Consider the following 21,942-nt stretch of genomic DNA (forward strand, 5'->3'; position numbering starts at 1 on the left):
CTCTATCAACTTCTACTTCAACCTCATCCCTTATCTTCGGTTTCTGTTTTATTCTATTTTACTATAATTTTTTAAATATGCCCCTGATATTACATCTCTATTGTTACACAGATCACAGAAAGCAGCCGGGTATCAGTGCCAGTATTTTGATTCAGCCCTTAGTTGTTTTTCATATCTACCACCTTGATGATGTCCAAAATGAACCCTCTGTCCTGTCTCTACTACTCAGCTCAAGCCTGTGGTTGGACAGTGAAGTGATGATGAAATCAACAGGAAATCTCTATAAGGAATCATGTTTTCCAGGCCAGTTAATCCAATGCTTAGTGTCCTCAGTTGGCCCTGGAGCTCTACAAAGCAGAGTGCAAAGGGAAGAGGGTGGCAGTGGCTATAAAGAGACCGTTTTTTTTGGTGGCAAGATACATCAGTGAAATCTGAGAGTTTTGTGAAGTGATGAGGGGAGTGACAGTCATACAAAAAGGCAGGTGCTTCCACATGATGACCCTTCTCAAAACCTGCAGTCCTTCAGAGAAAACTAACACATGGAACTGTGCATGAGTTGAAAAGGCATGCAGAAATAAAAGAATGGTATCTCCTTTGTCATGCAGAAGGGGAAGCCTACAAAGTACCAAGTATTTGTGTGTGTGTGTGTGTGTGAGAGAGAGAGAGAGAGAGAGAGAGAGAGAGAGAGAGAGAGAGAGAGAGAGAGAGAGAGAGATTTAAAATAATTTAATGGAAAAACCAAACTAAAGTCCATTGAAAAAATTAAAGGAAAATAGCTTGTGTAAAGCAAATATATTTAGAAAGAAATTGCAGAAAAGTATTCATACTGTGGAACAAAAAAATGACAAATACAAGAAAATGTTTCTGTTTTGACAATAAATATAAATGGGTTAAAATAGAGGAAAACACTCAGACTGTCTAAATAATCAAAGTCTAATTGTATGGTATAAGATAAACACCTGAGATAGAATGACTCAGTAACCTTACAAATAACAAGTGGAACAAAGGCATAATAAGAAAAATGCAAGTGAACAGAAAACAGTTGTTTTTAAAAATAATGTGAATGTTTCAAAGTAGAATTTTAACCAAAATGAAAAATATAAACCATTGAGAAGATTAAATTGGACTCTAAATATTAGACAAGACAATTGGAAGGGGGAAAGAGCATATTATTTAAAGATTTTAGCCAATGTCTTTGTCTCTGATCAATCAAATAGAAAAAGCAATACAACAAATATATTTTTTCTAAACATGCTAATGTTTTCTTCAAATGCTCATGTATTTATAAAACGATCATAAGCTAGATTACATTGCAACACCAATAATTCTCTCAATGAATAAAATCATTTAAGTTTAAATTTATACATTTTTCTAACCAAATTTTCTAAAAATAGAAAATAAAAATCAAGATCTTAAAGTCATACAAAATATCTTAATAACTATGATGTCACAGTAAGTTTCTTCACATGTAATATATATATATATATATATATATATATATATATATATATATATATATGTCAGTTAAATGAAGTATATTCTTTTTATTTGGGAGATTCTAATGAATTATTGACAGTCAAGGAAAGAAATCATAGTCTCCAAAAAAAATTCTGGCAAGTGATTTTAATAGGAAGATAACAAAAGATAAAGGAGGAATGCATGGGAGATGTTCAGAGTTGACTCTGAAGACTCCTGTTGCCTCGGGTGTGGGGGTGGAATGACTGCTCCACCACTCCCCATTGCTATGGAAGGTGCTGATCAACGGCTGGGTGTTAAGTACAGACACTACAAAGGAAGATGCCAGTATCCTGGCCCATGCAGGAGCTGTGAGCAGAGAGGTGATGGCTATCTTTGGTGAAGAAACTGTGAGAAGAGATAAAGGCAAACAGGTGTGGAGAAGACAGGAGAATACTCTAGAGCAGGGAGGGAAGAGGGGAAGCTGGGTGCAATTCTTAAGCAGGACCACATACACAGAAGGGCAAAGGACACCCATGCGAGCAGGGACCCTGGATACAAAGACCAGAGTGGAAGAGCTGATCCGGGTATCTCAAACTGTCTGAAGGACATCCCTCAGCCTAAAGGCTCCTGCGTGGAGTCTCCTGTCAGCTGCAGCTAGAGTGGTTCTAAAGCCTTACTGGAGACCTCCCGATGCAGTGTCAGGGGGAATGGGCCATATGCAGACTCGCTCACCAAAGCCTGGAGGTAACTCCCAGGAGAGACTCAGAGAGGATTAAACTAAACAAACAAACAAAAACCATGATGTATGTGTTTGGGGAAGGATGTAAACATATCAGGCCATAGCTTAAGAGTCTCAGTGTTTCTCTCTGATCGCCTGCAATCCTTCCACAGGAAACACAGCAAAAATTTCAAAGGGCTGCAAAGGCGTCTTAAAAGATAAGAGAAAAATGTTGGCTTCTCTGAGTCCCTCTTAGGAAGAGGGCTCTTACAGGCATTAGAGAGGATTGCCTAGAGTACAATCAAGGCGCATTCTTTTCCCACTCCAGCTCTGAAGGAAGAGCATTTGCTGCATAAGAGAAAAGGATGGACATTTCCTATGGGACAGGAGGAGGGGTGGGATTCAAAGCGTGGGAGAGAGGCCATGCTGCTGTGGCAAAACCTCCTGACCTTCACTGTCGATACTAAACCTAAAATGCCAGGCATCAGGTGGTCCTGAGAAAGGGACTGAGCTCTGAGGAGACTTAAGCCAGTATGAGGTGAGTCCCTTCATTTCAAGGGTCTATAAAGCATGGCTCTGGGCTGAATAAAAAGCCATTTTACTTTGGCAGGAAACAGAAAGAAGAGAATGCAGGTGGCTGAAAAATTAGTAACGTTTTTCCCTCCTAAATATTAGGGCAGGAACGTTCAGAACCACTAAAATAGGAAATAGAATTGGTATCACCTGGAACGACACATGGATCAGAAGCAGAAGGCTTCACAGGCATTAAATCAGCTTTTCCAGGGAGGCAGGCAGGGCTGGGGTGAGGTGTGTGGGCTGCAAAGGGAGTTTTCTCACCCGGGGCCCTGCCGAAGGCCCGGCAGTCAAAAAGCCCAGTAATATGAAAGATGACATTTTTGTTTATTACAGAGCTAAAGTCAATTTTAGGACTGTGAAATATGACTTTAATAAATGAATACACAAACCCATAAGGTTCAAAGCCCAGAAATGCTGGAAACTGAATTTGACTCAGTCCACAGGATCTGTGCACACAAGACTGGAGCTTGAGGTCTAGGAAATTAAAAAAAAAAAAAAACAAAAACAAAAAAAAAACTGTTTCGCTCCTGTCTTTGAGTCTCTTGGGAGGACCCTTTCTCATTATGTTTCCTTTGAGTGTGTGCAGATACAAAAATTTGGGCATACATGTGTGCTCATGTGCTCGTGGCCGCGTGACTGTCCAGGAATGGCTTGAGTATGCACAGGGGTGACACATGCTTTTTTCCACAAAGTTGCTCTCAACACATGAGTGGTTTGTCATCACAAAGCTCAAAGCAAAGGAAGTGGAAATAGTTTGGAAGTCTCCTGGCAAGGCTGCTTACCTCAGAAAAGGCACAGAGGCTCAAGAAGACAGGCCAAATGATGCAGCGTCTTTCTTTAAAGATGGCCCCCTACCTTCCCTCCCTTTCCTTCCATTTCTGTTCCTTCTTCCTTCCCATCACTTCTAGCCTGACTTGCCTTTCCATACATGACCTGCCTTAATCTACAAATGGACCCATCCTGGTACCTGTTCCTCTTCCTGTCTTCTATCTAAGACAGTTATAGACGGCAGGACACGGGCAACATCACACAGCTGGAGAGCAGCAGATTCCCAGAATAGAAAAGTGCTTCCTCAAAACACAGGACACAGAGCTCAGAGCTGGAGGGACCTGTGCCGGGTTAGAGGAACTTTGATTTACCAATAATGTCCCCTATGCTAGAAAACAGGATCTGCTGCCACCAGTTACAGGGAGCTTCTGTACAAATATGTGGGATACATAAATAGGCGTACCACAGGGCCATGGAGCTGAGAACTCATCAAATGTCCTTTCTTCCTCAATCTCCATCAAACGGCAGGGTTCTCCATGCCAATTAGCCTGTATCGTATACCTCAAGCCATGAGGCTATCCTGTATCTACTCATAGCAGGCTCTGGAGAAGGTCTGGTTGGATCGTGAGGCCTCAGTGAGAACATTTGTAAGTTGATGGAGATAACCATGTTTATACTGAGCAGTACAGTGGGACCACTCTGGGGATCAAGAAATTAAAGTTGTGGCCTGAGATTTGTCAATGTGTTGCCATGTGCTGTTGGACTTTATAATAATATATCTCTCAGCCTTGTCCACATCAGAGTTCAGCAAAGCAAAGCATGGAAATCAAATCTGGCCCATCCGCTATTGCTACAAGTAAGACTTTATTGGATCAGCTACATCTATTCATTGACACATTCTGAATGTCTGTTTTCACGGCACAATAAAAGAGCTGGGCATGTCATCCGAGACCTTAAGGTCAAACAAACCAAACATTTTCTGCCTGATGTGCAATATGGATAAGCCAAAATCACTTGTATCAACATACATGCTGTAAACCTATATGAACAGAGAAACCGTGTCACCTAGCAATCCAAACGGTCCCCACAATACTCAACAATTTACCAAGACAAGAGGAGTAAACTAGGGCTATCTTAGATAAACCAGGAAGCTGGGACACCACTCTCTAGAATATTACCTCTATGCTAAGACAGTCACATGTTAAAAGCAGGTTAAGGTCAAACTTTTGTAACAGACAGTAGATTAAATATCAATACACAGACTTCTTTTTGGCTCCCTAGGACTCTGCTTAGCTGGCTGTATTACCTAGGTGGAATATACTACATAGCTTTCCCAAACCATGGACCACTTCACCCTCACCAAAGAGCATCTCAAATAACAACTAGTGTGAGTTATTTCCAAGATGTAGTAAAAAGAACTTCTCCCCTCAGCTGAGAAACCATGCAAATAGAAACCAGAGTGCTACACCTCCAAAGGCAACCTAGACACCTGGCATGCACCCGAAGCAAGCTATGTCACATGGGTATTTTATAATGTAAATTGGTGGTAAAAAGCTAAGCTGGCCTGGCTGAACACCATAGTCAGCCTTAATTTGTGCCACATCTTGTGACTATGCATACATTTTATGGTCAGGATATCTGTACACATGACACTTGGTGCCGTAAAGAGTTTATGATGGGATTTGCTTACAAAGCACATAGTGCATGCAAATGTTATAACTTTGCAAATTGCAAGTACTGTGAACTCCGAAGTATATATGACACTGTGAATGACAGATCAAGGTTGGTGGACCTGGTACTACTTACAAACTTCTTCGCAAGGGGAGAAAAGATATAACGATGATGATGAGGATGCTGATGCTGATGATGATGATGTCAAAGGCATCTTTCTCAAAACAACTACAATAAAGCACGTCCCAGTGTTAATGAAACATTTTTAAACTACTATATTTATTTTTAGCCAGTTTTCTTGGTAAGACATGGCTGTTCTCACAGAGGGAGTGGGGCTTTACCTGATATAAAATGAATATAGTCCATACTCATTACCACAAGGCTAGGATCTGCCTGACTCACCTCTGCATTTCTGACAGGATATTTTGTACTGTGCCTGTAACATAAGCACTCAACAAATGGTAGGTATCATCGTCATCATCATCATCATCACCACTACTGCCATCATCCCCTCAGTATCACCATCATGGTCATCATCATTTCCCCCCACTAATTCTAAAGGAATTATGGGAAATGCCTAACAGAGGACAAGGCAATCATTCTAAAGTAAATCACAAGTCATTGAAGACAAAATGGGAAATAGATGCAGCAAAATCTAGGCTAAGTATTGAAGGTAATTGAGTACTAAATTCTGATTTTTAGTTGCCAAACAAAAGAAGAAACAGGGCTGAAACTGCCTCATTAATATAAACAAGGAAACTCAGGATAGAAAGGCATTCCTAACACTGGGTGTGGAACTTGGGGCCACCTAAGAAGCCCTGGCCACTCATCTGCCACCCTTGAGATAACCTTCTGCTTCAGACACTAGAAAATCTCTATGAGCATATACAGGGGGAGGAGGACCCCCTCAGTCACAGTCATAGGGGAGCGGAGTAAGGGAAAAATGGGAGGGAGGGAGGAATGGGAGGATACAAGGGATGGGATAACAATTGAGATGTAATATGAATAAATTAATAAAAGATATTTTAAAAAGAAAAGAAAATATCTCCAAAATGCAGATTTGTGACACTTTCTTATTTGACAACCTTCATTAGTGGGGATGCTGACTGAGACTAGGTACAAGGGAGCTTATTGGATGACGAAAATAGTCTAAAAAATGGTTGACGGTGGTAGAAAGCAGAATGCAGTAGTGCTACCTTAAAAAGGAACTGGATGGCACACTTAATCACCGGTTGATTCCATGGTATGGAAATTTTAACTAATGATGTGGTCTAAAGAAAATGTCTGAACAATGTTGACTTAAACCTGTCTGGAGCTGTCCCCCTGCAAACATTGTGTGGATTGGTATGGCTCTGCACCCTTAGCCTTCATCCACAGTAAGACAAGTTTCAAGTGAGAATAGGGTTGAAAGCAAACATGATTTGGCGTCCTAATGGCATAGTTTAGTTTGGCTTATAAAAGTATTGGTCCACACGAGTTAGGAGAAGGTGGTCCTTTCTTCCCTGCTGGAAGGTTGGGAACCACTGCTCTAGCACTGGCCTGTTGGCCTGGCCTTCCAACCCCCATGGTCTCCATGCTCTGCAAGTTCATTTTCCTGTATGTACCTTCTGCAAGACATCCCTAAAGGACAGGGTTTCTGATGGGCATAATTACATACACCTGAAATCCCAGCATTTGGGAGGATGAGGCAGAAAAATTGATATGTTCAAGGCCAGCCTGGAACCTGGAGTTTCAGGGTACCTGGGCTATAGCATAACACCCTGTTTCAAATAAAAACAGACCACAACAAAAACCAAAGCAGACTATGGTAACAAAACCTTAAAAGAAAACAAACAAAAAGAAAAAGAAAACTTAGTTTCCAAGTTGCTAAAAATCTCTTACTCATCCTTACTCCCTCTCCTGCGCCATCCACTCTCCAAGACATCTCTAGTGTCTTGCCCTCCCTTTCCTGTGTATTTTAATTCAGCCTTCCAAATTGGGCCCAGCTGTCCTCTCTTCTCAGAAGCTATCTTATTGCTCTTCCAACCAAATAGCCTCTGCCTGACTAGTATGCTTATCTCTTTGACTCTCAACCTTTAAACGAGGAATCCGGTTGTTAGTTTATAGGAGGTTTCAGTGCATGCATTCCTGCAGTTTTAGGGAGCCACATGCACTCAGCATGCTGGCACTGTTTATCTACACATTGCTCTCTTCCTGATGACCTCCGGGGAGGCAGGGGCCATCCTGGGTCACCTCTACATCCCTGAAAACACTTCTTCAGTATGCGTTGAATGGGTAAACAAATGAGGTCCTTTCTAGACCTCTATCCACTCCAGGAAAGGCAGTGGGTACAAAGGTAGGTAATTATTACCTGTGAGGAAGAGAGCAAGGTTAAGTGTCATACCTGGTAGAAATGAGGCCAGAAGGTGCTGATGGCAAGCTCTGCTTTCACCCAGCCCTCAGTGACGACCCCAGACACGTTCCAGACAGGGTTCCCTTGGGGACCACCGTTCACCTTCACGTAGACATTCAAGGCTCCCGGGCTAGAGCGATCTCGGCTGGAGAAGTAGTAATGGAAGTCAATGCAGTGGGTGTCATTCTCCTTCAGGGTCGGCAGAAGAAGATGGGCTTTCTGGCCTGAAGCTCTTCCGGAGCTGTTCACCATCATGAAGGACCCTAGAGACCCACAGCGGGTAGCGAACAGAGACAAAGAGAGAAAACGTCCTTTTGAAAACTTGTCACACTCATACATGGTACTGAGAAAGGAAGATGCAAATAAAGTCTCTTTACGTGTCAAGGTCAGGTTGACTCAGAGGAATCCATAACCCCTCTCAGAGTCTGAGGACTTTCATAACTGGGGATAAAATCCCTACTCATGGTGGTATCGGAAGAATGAGACAGTACAGCATTTCTGTGCACTAGATCACTCATAACCAAGTGCCAGATCTTGAAGGAAGCAAGGGACTAAAATCCCAACAAGGGAGTTAACTGCTGTCTCTACTGGTGAGAGGAAATGGGAGAATCCTTCATACAAATCTTGGGCTTGTTCCAGCCTAGGCAGAACCCCTACAATATGGGAAGGTCCAGTGTATGAACAGACTCCATCTGGAGTTCGGCACTCAGCATGGGAGACTCCATAGGAAAGGAGACCATATGCAAATAGAGCACATCTGAGGAAGACATAAATCCCCCTGAAAATGTGAGGCCCTACCATAAGATCCCCGAAGAGGAATGGCAGTCACTGAGCACTCAGAGACTCACGTTTATATTAGGTGTCTATTTGCAGAAAGTATAGCTGTTTCTAAGCAAGCAAAAGGCTGTGTCATAGGCAGGAGCGGGCCTCTTTCCAGCTATTGTGACTAATAGAAATTATCTCCTGTTCCTTACCCTTTTCTGGACGCAAGTCCTTTGGCGCTGACTTTATAGTTCCCTCTGTGGAATCAGAGGCTATCTTCACCTTGGGCTCCATTATGTGACATGTTAATAGAAGTCAAATAGATGTTTAAAGTTGTCACTCATCTTCCCGCACTCGTGTGTGTGTGTGTGTGTGTGTGTGTGTATGTGTGTGTGACACAGAAGCTGATGTCCCAATTGGCTTGAGATCAATAATTAACATGCCCAGATAAGTCATGGGTAAAGAGCCAAGCTCTGCCACTTGGAGGCAAGATGCACAGCCATGTGGTCAGCATATCTACCCTACATCAACCAACTTGCAATAGATTCACAGATCCATGCGTGTGAAGAATCGATGCTTACTGCTGTTTGCCACTGTTTGCCTCCTGTGTGTTCATACAACATTGCTGTGACATTGGCTAATGGATAAAGCTTCCCAAGAACAAGATTCAAATCCATCACCATGAAGAGGCACATCTCAGCTCGTTAAGCAACACATTTTATAACAAGGGAAACCCGTGTTAAGTGCAACCAACTGCCCAGAGATAACGTGAGGCCTCCTCACTGCAGGTGGCTCCTCGAAGCCTGCAGCAGCCAGGATAGCTAAGGGAATTTCGCAATCAAGGCAGTAGGCTGAACTCAGAGACTTAAAAGTTGTATGATTCTACTGAATAAAATGCATCATAAAACACAGGAGATAAACTCCAGTAATGCTGGGGTAAATGTTTTCCATTTAGAAAACCAGCATTGCTTTGAAATCTTATTGTGACCACTAAAATCTTCATTCAGGTTGAAAATTTAAGACCCCCCCACCCCTATCCCCAGGCAAAATGAGCCACTTCAGTAGCCATAAGTCACCTCACTCACCCTGATGCTGGAAGGACTAAAAGCTATAAATTAATAAAGGCTGGGCTATCTACCTCTTGTACGGGTTTTAGACAGTACCGGCAATTTACACCTTGTCCCCTGGGTTCTGAGAAAATTTACAAGTGGACACAGAAGGGAGATTATCTTTAAACCACTATACAATTGCCCACAAAGCTGGATTACAGAAAATACCAGTCTTGAAGCCAAGTTGGGCTTCTAGAACTCCCCACATCCAGACATAAAAAGCAACTAGATGCCCTGGAATTCATTCTCAACTCAATCCAAACTCCTAGGTGCAAAGATATTCTTCTGGGATGGCCGCTGGGTGGGGTTGCGGTGGGGTTGGGGTCGGGGCATTTAGAGGAGTTCCTATTTTTACAGAAAGACTCAGAAAGGAAACCAGATGGCAAGAACAGAGGAAACAGGTCAGGTTTTCAGTAGCCTACCAGCCAGAAAGCTCACCCAGCCCCTGGGCTGCTATCCAGTGGAAGAGGAACAAGAGTTGTGTAGAAACAGTGTGAAGGACCCTCCTTCATGACCTGGAAGTAACTGAGGGTAAGCGAACAGATGTATTACAGATGGTATCTATTTATTCTAAGCCCCCAGTGAGGTAGCAAGGGAGGATCAAAGGGCAAATTGAGGCTCAGAGAGGAGGCTGAGCCGACATCCATGCCTGCCCTGCTAGTCTGCATGCCTGCTTCTGATGGGTCTCCTCGACAGATGGCTGATGGCTCACAAGTTTCACAGAGTGGTGGGATACCTTTGCCATTACATGCTATCTCCCAGGTATCTCTCAGGAAGGGAGACAGCCTGAAAAGTGAAATGTGCTAGGCTCTTCATGTCCCTGGTTGCGTAGTTGCTTGCACATACACTCCACTCCTGCCCACCTGCCAATCTACACCATCACACAAGCACCTACACCTTCTTACACCCCACAGCACCAAAAATTAGAAATGGGCCCTTCCACCGGCTCATGCCATCACCTTTGTTCAGCTTCGGGAGCTGAGCAAGCCTGTAGAGGGTGTGGCATTTGTCCTATTGAGTGCAGCTTCATATACATCTTTGAACACAGTGACAGAAGAAGTACCAGTCGCCTTACATCATTCAGAGGGACCACAGAACTCATTTTCAAAGCAGCAGAATTAGGCTGCACACCTGTTCCATGTTTGGTCCTTGACAGGACCACATGCCCACATCCATCCTTCATTATCTTCTCTTCCCAATGAATGGTCCTTCATTCACAACCTCAGGATCACCTAAGAGGGCAGAAGGCATGAAGATCTCAGACCCCTTTACTCCTGTGGCATCTGCCCCTATCTTTCCACCAAGATCCTCAAGTGATGACGCATACGCATGGTAGTATAGGGATGACTGGTCCCTTCTCTTCTCCCAGCCATGCTGAATGTTCAGGATGTCAAGAATTCAGGAGAGGCTGGCACCACAGTGAAAGAGCCTGGATAGCCATGACTATATTGCAGACCACTCACCTTTCAGGAGCAATCATTTTGGACCCAAATGGAATCTTTAGAAAGAATAGACTACTGCTGAGTTATGGAGCCAATGAAAATTTGAGATTCATGTTTCCACAGCAGTGTCATTATCATCTGGGCTCCTCATTAAGACCCCTACTATCTCTCTCGAGTCCCTTTATTCAAGGAATTGAAAATCTGAAGCCACGTTGCAAGGTGCTATAAAATTGGGATGCCAATGCGAGAAGCAACCCTGGGTGCTTTAAATTAGAAGGGAAGATGTAAAGGTACAGAGGCGGGAAGCTGGCACAGTCAGGAGAGCAGGTGTAGTGTCTTAGAGGGTATGGGATGATACACCAGTAGCCCCTCCATGAGAAGTCTGGCCACGCCCTCGAGGACAGCATGAAGTCCAGAGCATCCCTGAGCCATTTCTAAGATTATTCAAGTGTGAAAGCCCTATTCTACAGCAGCTCAGTGGGGCCCTCTTTGATCAACAGGTTGGCATAATTAATATCATCCCAGGCTGTCGGTTTCCTAGAGATCAAAAATGAGCCAGTCATTATGCCGAGATCAGCAAAAAAAAAAAAAAAAAAACAAGAAAGAGAAAGATTGTAAATACAGTCTTTTCCTTTGCCCTAAAAAAAAAAAAAAAAATGCACCCAAGTGATAAGGTACATAAAACAGCATTAGTTTCTTCATAGTTATTATACATAACACTGAAAATAGTGGAATTAAACCAGGAAGTACTCTCTGGCTGGTCATAAATTTTGCATTTCCCCCTCCGTGCATAATAACGCCTTGATAAGCTCCTTGTTACTGATGTGTCTGCCACACAGATACCCTTTTTGGAGGCAGCACACTTCTCAGTAGCAGATGGCGGCTATTGTGTTTACACATGAGCACCTCAGGATTGCATTTCCTCACGTCGGCAGTAAAAAAAAAAAAAAAAAAAAGTGAGTCCTAATTGAGTTTTTTAATGGCTTTGCACATTGTTCATTAAGATTACATGAGTGTGCTCGGACGACTGGCAGCTGAGGGCCTGCAGCTCTGAGAACAAGAACACAGTATGGTCCCTGCAGACAGGTGGCCCTCCAGCTTCTAGTGCCAAGGCCTATGAAGGGAAAGAGGATGGAGACAGAGACCCGAGAGCCGCTGGAAGCCGAGCAGCTAGAGGAGCCAGGAAAGGGTCGCACATCTCCACCAGACGCCTTGGCTTCCCTTCCAGGTCGGACGGTTCTTATGGAGGTGACTATGAGAAAGTTCCCAGCCCTCAGTGTCCTCACCTATAAAATGGGGTGTGGAAATTGATGTATGGAAATTTGGCATTCATGTCAGTGAATACTAAATGATAAATAGTCTCGACTCAGTGAATGTGGATTTTATAACAAATAGCAAGCGGCAGATGTTATACTGACCTGGTGAGTGACACTGAGTATGTTGTACCTATCAGGAACTGGCCTAAACACCACTTAGCATTCCAATGAGGCAGTATCATGCTATCCCTGTTTTCAGAAGATGTACTGAAGCACAGACCAGGGCTAGGGCCTCAACTCATGGTGGTCAGGCTGTGAGTCAGAAATCAGGCTGTGCATGCAGCTGTGTTTGGCACAGACCTGAAAGGCATATGGTCTTTGGAATACCTAGGAGTACTTAGTTTCCCGGAGGCAACATGATATCTTCCCCTCTTCTGGAGAAACATGCCTAGAGCTGTGCGATTCAGGTAAGGGCAGCAGAGGCATCAACAGCAAAAACTGGAAAGAAGTTAGCAACTCAGCCTTGGGTTTCATTGTGTCATGTGACCTCAGACAAACCACTTGCTCCGCACTAAGTGGCTTTATAAAATCAGGTGGTTGAACAGAAATCTCACCTATACCTCTTCCCCCTGGACCATGTCAAACCAGTCTCTTTAACTCTCAACTTCCATTTCCTCTCCCTCAAAATGGCCATAAAAACCCATTTCACACTGTACTGTTCTCACAAGGATTTCATGAAATGCTGCTTAAGAGGTGCCAAGACAGGGTTGTAGCTTCTTGGGTCCTCAATCTTAGCTTCTTTTCTAGCTTTCCCACTGTGGCTGATTTTTTTTTCCCCTATATAGCAGAGAGGGCTAACCAGACTGAAGTAAAAAACAAGCAGGAATTGGAGGCTAAGGACATGGCTTGGAGGATAGAGGGCTTGCTGTGCAATCGTGAAGACTGGAGCTTGGCTCCCCAGCACCCACGTGCACACCCATAATCCCAGTGCTGGGAAAGCTGGAACCTGAGGAACCAGGAACTTCAGACCACCCAGTCTCCAGACTCTGTGAAAGAGACCCTGCCTCAAATAAAAAAAATGAGGTGCTGAGCAATAGAAGGTACGTGACATCAAGTCACATGTGTGCATGTGTATGCACACACACATGTGCACACACGGACACCCTTTGAAAAAGGGAACAGAATAAAGCACACTGCCCTACCCATACCTTCCATAGTATATCAGTCATCAAAGTCTTAGAGAACCAGCTTCTTAGCTCCTCAGATCATCTGTCTTCCTCCTCTTCTCTGTGGTCACCGCCCAGCAGGCAAGCCATCAGGCAGTGCTCTTCCTGCTTGGCTGACTGTTCAGACTTCCATTGATGATGGGCTATGACTGGAGTATGAGCCAAAAAACCTCATTCCTCTACTAAGTTGCTTCTGACAATAGTGTTAGAATCAGAGCAACAGAAAAGAAACTAGACTAACCCCCAAGCATCTTAGGTGCATAGGTCTTGCTCAGGCCATACCCTTACTCAAATCAATGCTACCCAAGCCATCAAAGTCCACAAACTCACTAACCCTATGCGGCTGCCACAAATCCCCAGAGAGCAATCAGACCTGCACCATGGTCTTCACACAGCAGTATGTGAGTCCATTGTATCTACTTTGAATGAGACTGGATTTAAAAGTTCACACTGATGAAATTAAGCTGTCTGGCCACAAAGCAATTGGGTGGGGGTGGGGGTGTAATGGGGGAACGAAAACAATAAAAGGCAGAAAGCATTGTCAGGCTTGAAGATACATGTGCAAGAGACGCACTTAGTGGAAGTAGCATTGCCATGAAAACTTATCATCATTAAGCTGATCAAAAAAATGTAACAGTAAACCAACAGCCACAGTAACAAACATATCATTCAGCGTTACCCATATTATCTGTGAAAGCAATCTAATTACCACGTGTCAAAAAGGGGAAAGAAAGTAGCTTCTTCTTTAATATACCAGAAAATGTGGGGGGGGGAGGGGAGGGTGCTAATTACAACCTAATAGATGCATAACATGTATTTAAAAAAAGAAAAATAGATCCAGAAATTTCAAAGGAACTGGGCATTGTGAACATTTTTGTCAGTCAGTTTGTGTGAACAAGTCATAAGTGTCTCTGTAATCATCCATTCAGACCACTAAGTTGGGATTTATGCATTTCATATGCAAATGTGTTAAGGCAATTTTCTAAGAAACTGTTATCTGATAATCCATGTAGGTGTGGATAAGATTTAAAAATGGAGTGTACCTAGGTGATTGGATTTGAGGGGTGTGTGACAGAAGGGGCCCTCGGCTGCCCATGCTCTGTGTCTTGATTTAAGTAGAAGCAGGCATGGGCACTTGGGTCTTTTCCCCACGCACCAGAAAGCTAAGAAACCTTTCCTATTGTCCCTCTGAGACAGTATTAAGGAAGAAGGGAACAAATTAAAGAAAAGAGAGAAAAGTATAAGTAAAAGGGTAGGAAGAGAGGCGAGGGGGAGGGAAGGATGACAAGAAAGACAAGAAGGTGTGAGTCCTGAGGAGTGAAAGATGGGAAGGAAAGGACACAGATGCAGGAATATGAGGTAAGGAGAGAAAGATCTGATCAGAGGGCAGAGCAAAATCCAAAGCGTGTGCGCGGGCACACACACACACCTTCACAAAAGCTATGGCTGACTTGGGGACATTTGACTGTTCTCCTGGGCTCCTTCTGAGAAAGGGGAGGAAAGAAAGGGCATTCTCCATGAGTCTATTGTGGGACAAACATAACATCTCTCCCTGTCCCTCCTCCTCTCCCTCCCCCTCCCATTCCCCCTCCCCTTCTCCCTCCTGTTCTCCCTCTTCCTCTCTCTCCATCCCCTCTCTCTGTTTCATGAAGAATTCATTTCTCTCTTTACCAACTATACCAAACACATACGACTCACTTTACCACAATCAGTTTTACAAAGAACTTGTTGTTATCACGATTTCTTACAAAACGGAAAGCAGACTCTGAGTAGTTACACTTTCCTCGAGGCCATATAGTTAACACTAACACTAGGATTCAAACCTAAGCCGCTGCCGTTACCATTTCAGCTCCTATCTTCCCGTCACTCACTGGCATGCTATGCTTTGTGGCAAGGGATCAACCCAAACTCCCTGGGGTTATATGGTCCTTACTCTAGAGAGATGGGACAGATAGGAAGAGGGGTACAGAGTGGAAGGAAAGAGTAAAAATGTAATGACCTGGAAAGCTGTTACCATATGAAGAGTAAAGAAAGCAGGGTGGCTGTCAGGCCCAACATGTTTCTGACAGTCACCGGGCTAAGTCCTTTGTGTCTACCACTCAAAACTGAAAGGACATGGAACTACAATACGTATATATTTAAATCTCCTAACACTTCACACATCCGTTGGCAAGGTAATATTTTGATTAGTTACATTTATGCTCCAATTACACTCAGAATGTTCAACTGTGGCATACTCTGTAGAAAATGCTGAATTATTACTTTGTAATTTGCAATGGGAAAAGATACAAATGGAAAGGGAAGAGGGGAGTAAGGATGGGGAAGGAGAGAGACACAGAGGAAGACAGGCAGAAGGAGAGCGAGAGGGAAAGAGAGAGCAAAACAAGGAGATGATTAAGCCTGTTAAAATCATGCATCCTTACTTTCCCATTACTAATTTTGGGTCATTGCTATTAGTTCCCAAGTTTTAAAATGCCAGAGCTGGGAAGGACATACAGTGTTGTTTTTCCACTCAGTGTGTGCTTCTACGTTCCCTTCACAAACTGGTCTGACAGCAACCAGGCCAGATATCCAGTGATTGGCAAGGTCAACAGAAGGGACTGCTTGTCTTGGTTTTTGCCTGGGAAGAGCTTCCATCTATTTGCAAAAGAGGTCCACAACCTCGTAAACAAAGGCTAAGAGCTTCTCTGAGCTTAAAAAAAATGTCTTCCCAGGTGATACTAGGAGGAATTTCGTGTGTGTGTGTGTGTGTGTGTGTGTGTGTGTGTGTGTGTGTGTGTGTGTTCCTTGAGCCTACTTCCTTAGGTACCATCCACTTTTTGTAAGACAGGGGCTCTCTCGCTGGCTAGGAGCTTGCCACATAGGGCAGGCTGGCTGGCAGCAAGCCTCAGGGATCCAGCTATTTCCAGTCCAGAGGACCAAGGTCAGGTCCTAACCTATATCCCATCCCTAGGGACGGCTTCTTATCACGTGCTGGCTCCATAGTTAGCAGGCCACATTGTGAAGTGGGAAAGTGAGTGTGTGCCCCTAATCAGCCCATGGAGTTCTGCTAAGGTTGCTATAGTCCCCAGTCCCACAACATCTGTCCCTCACTCCTCAATCATCTCCCATGTAATGTTTCTCACCCACAACCTGCAGAAGACTTTTAGAACCTGCATTCCTCAATGTCCCCCCAAATGGCAATCCAATCCTGCTGTCAGTTTCCTCAAAATAATACACTGGAATCAAGCATTTTAGTAAAATTCACAAACTTTTTCTTTTTAAAGATTTATTATTTATACAGTATTCTGCCCACACGTGTGCCTGCCCACCACAAGAAGGCACTGAATCTCGTTACAGGTGGTTGTGACGTTCGGAAAAACAAACGGTGCTCTTAACCTCTGAGCCATTTCTCCAGCCTAAAATTCACAAACTTTAAATAGTTGTCCTCCAGCAACTTTGTGTCTGACACTCCAGGGGAACAGCAGACCACACTGAAAAACATCTCAGCTTCTGGGAACCACAGCAAAGTTAAAAGGAATCACAAGAACATGGGCGGTCTCATGATCAGTCAGGCACGTGTATGGAGGAAGCATAACAAGAAAAAAAAACAATCATCTTGAGTAAATAAAAATGTGAGTGACTGGAGTGATGAAGGAGGTGTCAGACAGGTTAGAAGAAAACAGAATGTTCCATGCAGATAAAATTTCTGTTTCAAAGGCAGAAAGCAAGCGTCTCAGATTTGTGATGTAGCTACCAGTAGTCTTTAACCTCCATCCTCTTGGCTGATAGCTAAGAAGACTTAAGAGTCACAGAGGTGCAGAAAGTTGCCCAAAGCCACACAGCTTAAAGAGACAGTGCAGTTGCCCAAAACCACACAGCCTAAAGAGACAGTGCTAGCTAGCATTTTATCTTTGTTGTGTGTCTGACTCTGAGACCAGAGCTATTTCTCCCTAGACCAGCAAGTCCAGAGCTATAGAATGTAACCAGAGCACCTGGAAATCATCTTAAAGTTTGCTGGGTTCCACCTGCAATCAGTTTAGGGGAGAGTGCAAGAATTTGCATTTCAGATAAGCCTTTAAGTGAGGCTAATGCAGTTGACCTCTGACCCCATTTAGTAAGCCAGTGCGGTAACTGATCTGTAATTGTCCAGGCTCCCGCCCGAGCCAGGAGCCTATGAACTTAAGAAAATCAACAAATGTTCCTGGGGCCACAGGAGGCTTACCTGCTTGGAGAAACTCCCTTTTCCCCTGAGCCATACCCTGTCTACTTCTTATAGGGACATGCGGTCTCTGGTCACTGGACTTCCCTTGTAAAACCTCTCTCTACTGTCCAGCCCCAGAAAGCCCTCTCCTCTGGACTGAGCAATCTCTCTCCCATCATTGCTAATTACCAAGAATATCATTAGACATTCAACAACTCCCCCAAATGTACTAGGGTCTGCATAGAAAATAGCACAATAATTATTCCTCTTCTTTCACCATCCTCCAAGGAGCTACAAGAGTTTGACAGCTGTTATCCAATTAATCCTGACAGCTTATTTTTTTTTTTAATCTAAAAGGTATTTTTTTCCACCTAAGATGGGAAAAACTATTTCCTTTTTTTTTTTTTTAAGAGAAGAATGAGAGCAAAGAAAATACAAATAACTTAGCCAATATCACTAGAGCCATTTATTGCCTCTTTTCTTCTACAGAGTCATTGAAATAATGGAAGATAAGAGCACGGACTCCAGACTTAGATTGTCATATCCAATGCCAACCCTGCCATCTCCCAGCTGGGTCTCCTTTAGCAAGTTCCTTAAGTCCTGTCACGGTTACTGGGAGTATCTCTGAGCCCTCCTATGCAGGGCCAACCCTAAGACAGTTGATCTCATGAGAGGAAGCAAGTCCTACCTACTCTCACTGTTCATACAGGCAAGGGTCCGAGGAGAAGCCATGAACATCCTTTCCACCTGACCCTAAAGAGCATGCCTATTTGCCAATGGGTCCCCAACTATGATCCCTAAGAACTTGCAGCGGAGTCACCAGGTACTTATAATAAATGCAAACCTTCAAGCCCCTACATAGACTAAGCCAAAGCTCTGTAAGGGGGCGTGGGTATCCAACTATAATCTCAGATTGGGATTGGATTGGGAATACAGATACACAATCCATTTTGAGAGCCACATCCTTGGTCTGCAGGTGACCCAGCAGAACACAGTAGCTAGTGCCAGCTCCTGCTCTCTGATGCTCCCTACTTTGCCATGATGAAATACTGTGTTCAGAGTCTATGTTCTTGATACTTAACTGGACTCTTTCTTGAAGCTGCTAGGTTTCAAACCCGGAACTAACAGCTGAAGTGCCTATTGAACACATCAATGTGGACCTGGCCTCCAGGTTCTCCCTGCATCCCTCAGTCCCTTCCTGTTATAGGGCGCTCCTGACTGGCATACCTCACCCCCTACCCTCAACTCTCCAGCCCAGGAGACGGGCTGCTCTTCCTTTCCAACCATTCTGATTACCCTACCCGCTCTCTCTGTTCCTTTGGGTCTTCTGGCTGCTGCATCTCCCCGCCTACAGCCCAGTTCAGTCTGGACATCTCACTCAGATGTCCCTGTCCATGCCTCTACCTACACACCCCCTTCTATCTACAATAAACCTTCTCCCCCACCATACCTAGGAGCAACCGTGCTTTCTTTTCCCTTTCTATTTCCTTTCTTTCTTTCTTTCTTTCCTTTCTTTCTTTCTTTTTCTTCTTCTTCCTTTTGAAACATTCCTTTGGTGCTGAAACCTAGGACCAGTCATGTTTCCTTTTCTTTTTTTTTCTTTTTAAATTCAGAGTCCACCCTTTAAAGGGCTTTTCCAGAATGACTCAATCACTATCTCTATGGTCAGTGAAAAGGTACTATGGCTTTCCCATGTGCCAGAAGGCTGGAGGTAACGGCTCTGGGGAGAGGAGACCGCACAGATATAGACAGTTGCCATCAGCATTACTCCAGGGCTGTCAACTGGGGCTCTTACAGCCAAATCCCTACAGCCCCTAATGTCCTTCAAGGTCCTCACTTCAGCCATTGTCCCCAGCCACTCTTCCTCTTGCTGTTGTCTAGTGCATTCTAGGCAGCCCCAAGGGGCTGAAGGCTTCAGACTACTAAAGATAATTGAATGAGCCAATGGCTCCACCCAGGCTACATGGCAGGGCCTGGTCACAGCAGGAAAGACAGACCAGAGAAGGATGAGATAACGAGATAGAGCGCGGAGCTGCCCCAGCGAGCGCTGTCTGAGAGAAGGGCTCTGGATTCCTTCCCCTGGGCTCTACAGTAAGGCCTAGCACCCTGAGGGGAGGCAAACAGAGACTGCCCTCCGAGTCCTGGAGGCTGGAAGTCTGAGGTGCATGTGTCTTTGGAGCTAGTTCCTTCTCAGGGCTCTTGCAGAGGACCTGTTCTAACAGAACCCCACCTCAAATTTCTAACACTTCGCATAGATCTTTGGTGTTCCTCCTGTTATAGACACATGACCTGGACAATGTTTTCAGATCCATCTGGTGTTTTCCCTTTGTGCCCGGTGTTTCCTTTTCCTTTATAAACGTAAAGGTCAGTCATTTTTACATCAGGGGCTATCCTATTTCAACACAGTCTAATCTTAATGAGTTACATATACAATCGCCATTTCCCCAGGAGGCTCACATGGTCAACTGGGAGTTTAGATTTCAATAGATGGAATTGGGGAAGAGAAAATTCAGCCCTTAGCTAGCTACGGTGCGCATGGCCCCCAAAGAGGATCTGGCCGTCCTCATTATTTCTGTAGAGATGACTTAGCACCAGACTCAGAGGGGGCATGGGGTATTGTTTTAATTATGGATTGATTCATAAGGTAAACAACAGAGAGCAGTTAGGTGGGGGTAGAAACAATAAGACAATCACAAATACACACACTTATACACTTGAGGTGTCTCCTCATAGTCTGGTTTCTGGCACACGTAGGTGCTTTCTACAGACTCCTGGCATTTAATTGGGCTTGTGATTGCAGTTTGTAAGTTTGTCCTGAAGAGGAAGTTTAATGAGGGGTGACACTTTATGGAGGTCTGGTTTGCACTGAAGCTACACTCAAGTGCCACTGGGAAGGAGCCAGCATCTTCTCCCTTCTATGGGGCTGCCTGCTCACTGGCAACACTGTGTTTTCTATGACAAATGTATACTGTGTTCCTCATATGATATACCAGGCACTGTCGTAGGCCCTGGGAATACAGCTGTGAACAAAAACAGCCAAGACACTTAATCAGAGTCACTTTGCCGAGGTGACAATTCTCCTCAGGGTCTTTGGGAGCAAGTTGAATCGGGCCCCCATAGACAGCCCCCCAGGGAGATTCACCAGCCTTTTTATTCCATGATTTACCCATTTTCCGTTCTTGATTTTTAGCTCATCTTTTAATGCTCTGAAGTACCACACAGTGATTATTTCCCCAGGCAGAACCTACAAATGGTACATTATCTGAGCCTGTGCATTTGTGACTCTGCATCATTTTTATAAAATAAATCATATGTCAGTGAATAAATTTCTTAAATCTCAGCACATTCTTTGAGATGAGAGAGAGAGAGAAACAGACACAAACACAGAGAGACACAGAGACAGAGGGAGAGAAAAATGAGAAAACACAGAGACAGACAGAGAGGCAGAAAGAGAGAGACAGAGGTAGAAGGAGGGAGGAAGAGAATAAGAGAGAGACAGACAGACAGACAGACAGACAGACAGACAGAGCGAGCACATATGCACGCATAGAGGCAGAGGCCATGAGTTTACCTCGGATTCTGCTCCTCTGCGGGTGCCATCCATCATATTTTGACAGGATCCTCACTGATCATAAGATTGCCAGTTAGGCTGGAATAGCTTGACGCTGAAGTGGCCCATCTTTGTCTCCCCATCACTAGGATGATAAGTGTGTGCCTCCATACCTAGTCTTTGCACATGGATGTGGGGAACTGAAAGTTTGCATGCCCATTTGGGGAGCACTTTCTAGACTGAGCCATATTTCCCCAGCTCCCTCAACCTTTCCTAAACAATACAGATCAGTGACTCTCATGCTTTGTAAAGGCCAGGGAGAGCAAGCTCACACCTTGTCTGTCAAGTTCTCTCTTTGGATGCTCTCCTGGAAAGCAGGTAGGCACTTGTGTCTCACACCCTAATTCCTGGTGCACAGGAGATTCTCTTATCTCAGGGGTAATTGTAAACACAGCGCAGTGGTTAAGATGCAGGCTCTGGAACCAGATCTGGGCAGCCAAGTCATCTTTCTGACACCTCCACTCAATAAATAATTTAGGCTCTTTCCTTCTCTTTGTTTCCAACCTTTAAACCGGTGATAGTACAATGGTCACAGCATACGGATTAACTGAATTAATATGTGAAACAAACTCCTAGAAAAAGCCAACTAATGTCTTATACAAAGGGTTCAAGGGTCAGTATTTCATGCTTTGCAGGACATAAAGTCCTTGTCACAGCTCCTCAGTTGCAGTGGTGAAATGTGACAACCACAACAAACAACAGATAAACAAATAGATGGGCTGATGTATTCGATAACACTCCTCATTGCTGTGGACAAATAATTAACAAAAG

At 44.1% G+C, this 21,942-nt stretch overlaps 1 protein-coding gene across 1 annotated transcript in view; it reads right to left on the reverse strand.

Annotated features, from left to right (window-relative positions):
• Ptprt (protein tyrosine phosphatase receptor type T) overlaps positions 1–21,942 on the reverse strand; it is a 1,134,114-nt gene that overhangs the window by 737,508 nt on the left and 374,664 nt on the right. The window contains exon 3 of the mRNA XM_051143721.1: positions 7,575–7,846. Coding sequence (XP_050999678.1) covers positions 7,575–7,846 — 272 coding nt within the window. The remainder of the gene's footprint in view (positions 1–7,574; positions 7,847–21,942) is intronic.

This window comes from Acomys russatus, chromosome 4 (genome assembly GCF_903995435.1).
Source record: "Acomys russatus chromosome 4, mAcoRus1.1, whole genome shotgun sequence".
NCBI lineage: Eukaryota > Metazoa > Chordata > Mammalia > Rodentia > Muridae > Acomys > Acomys russatus.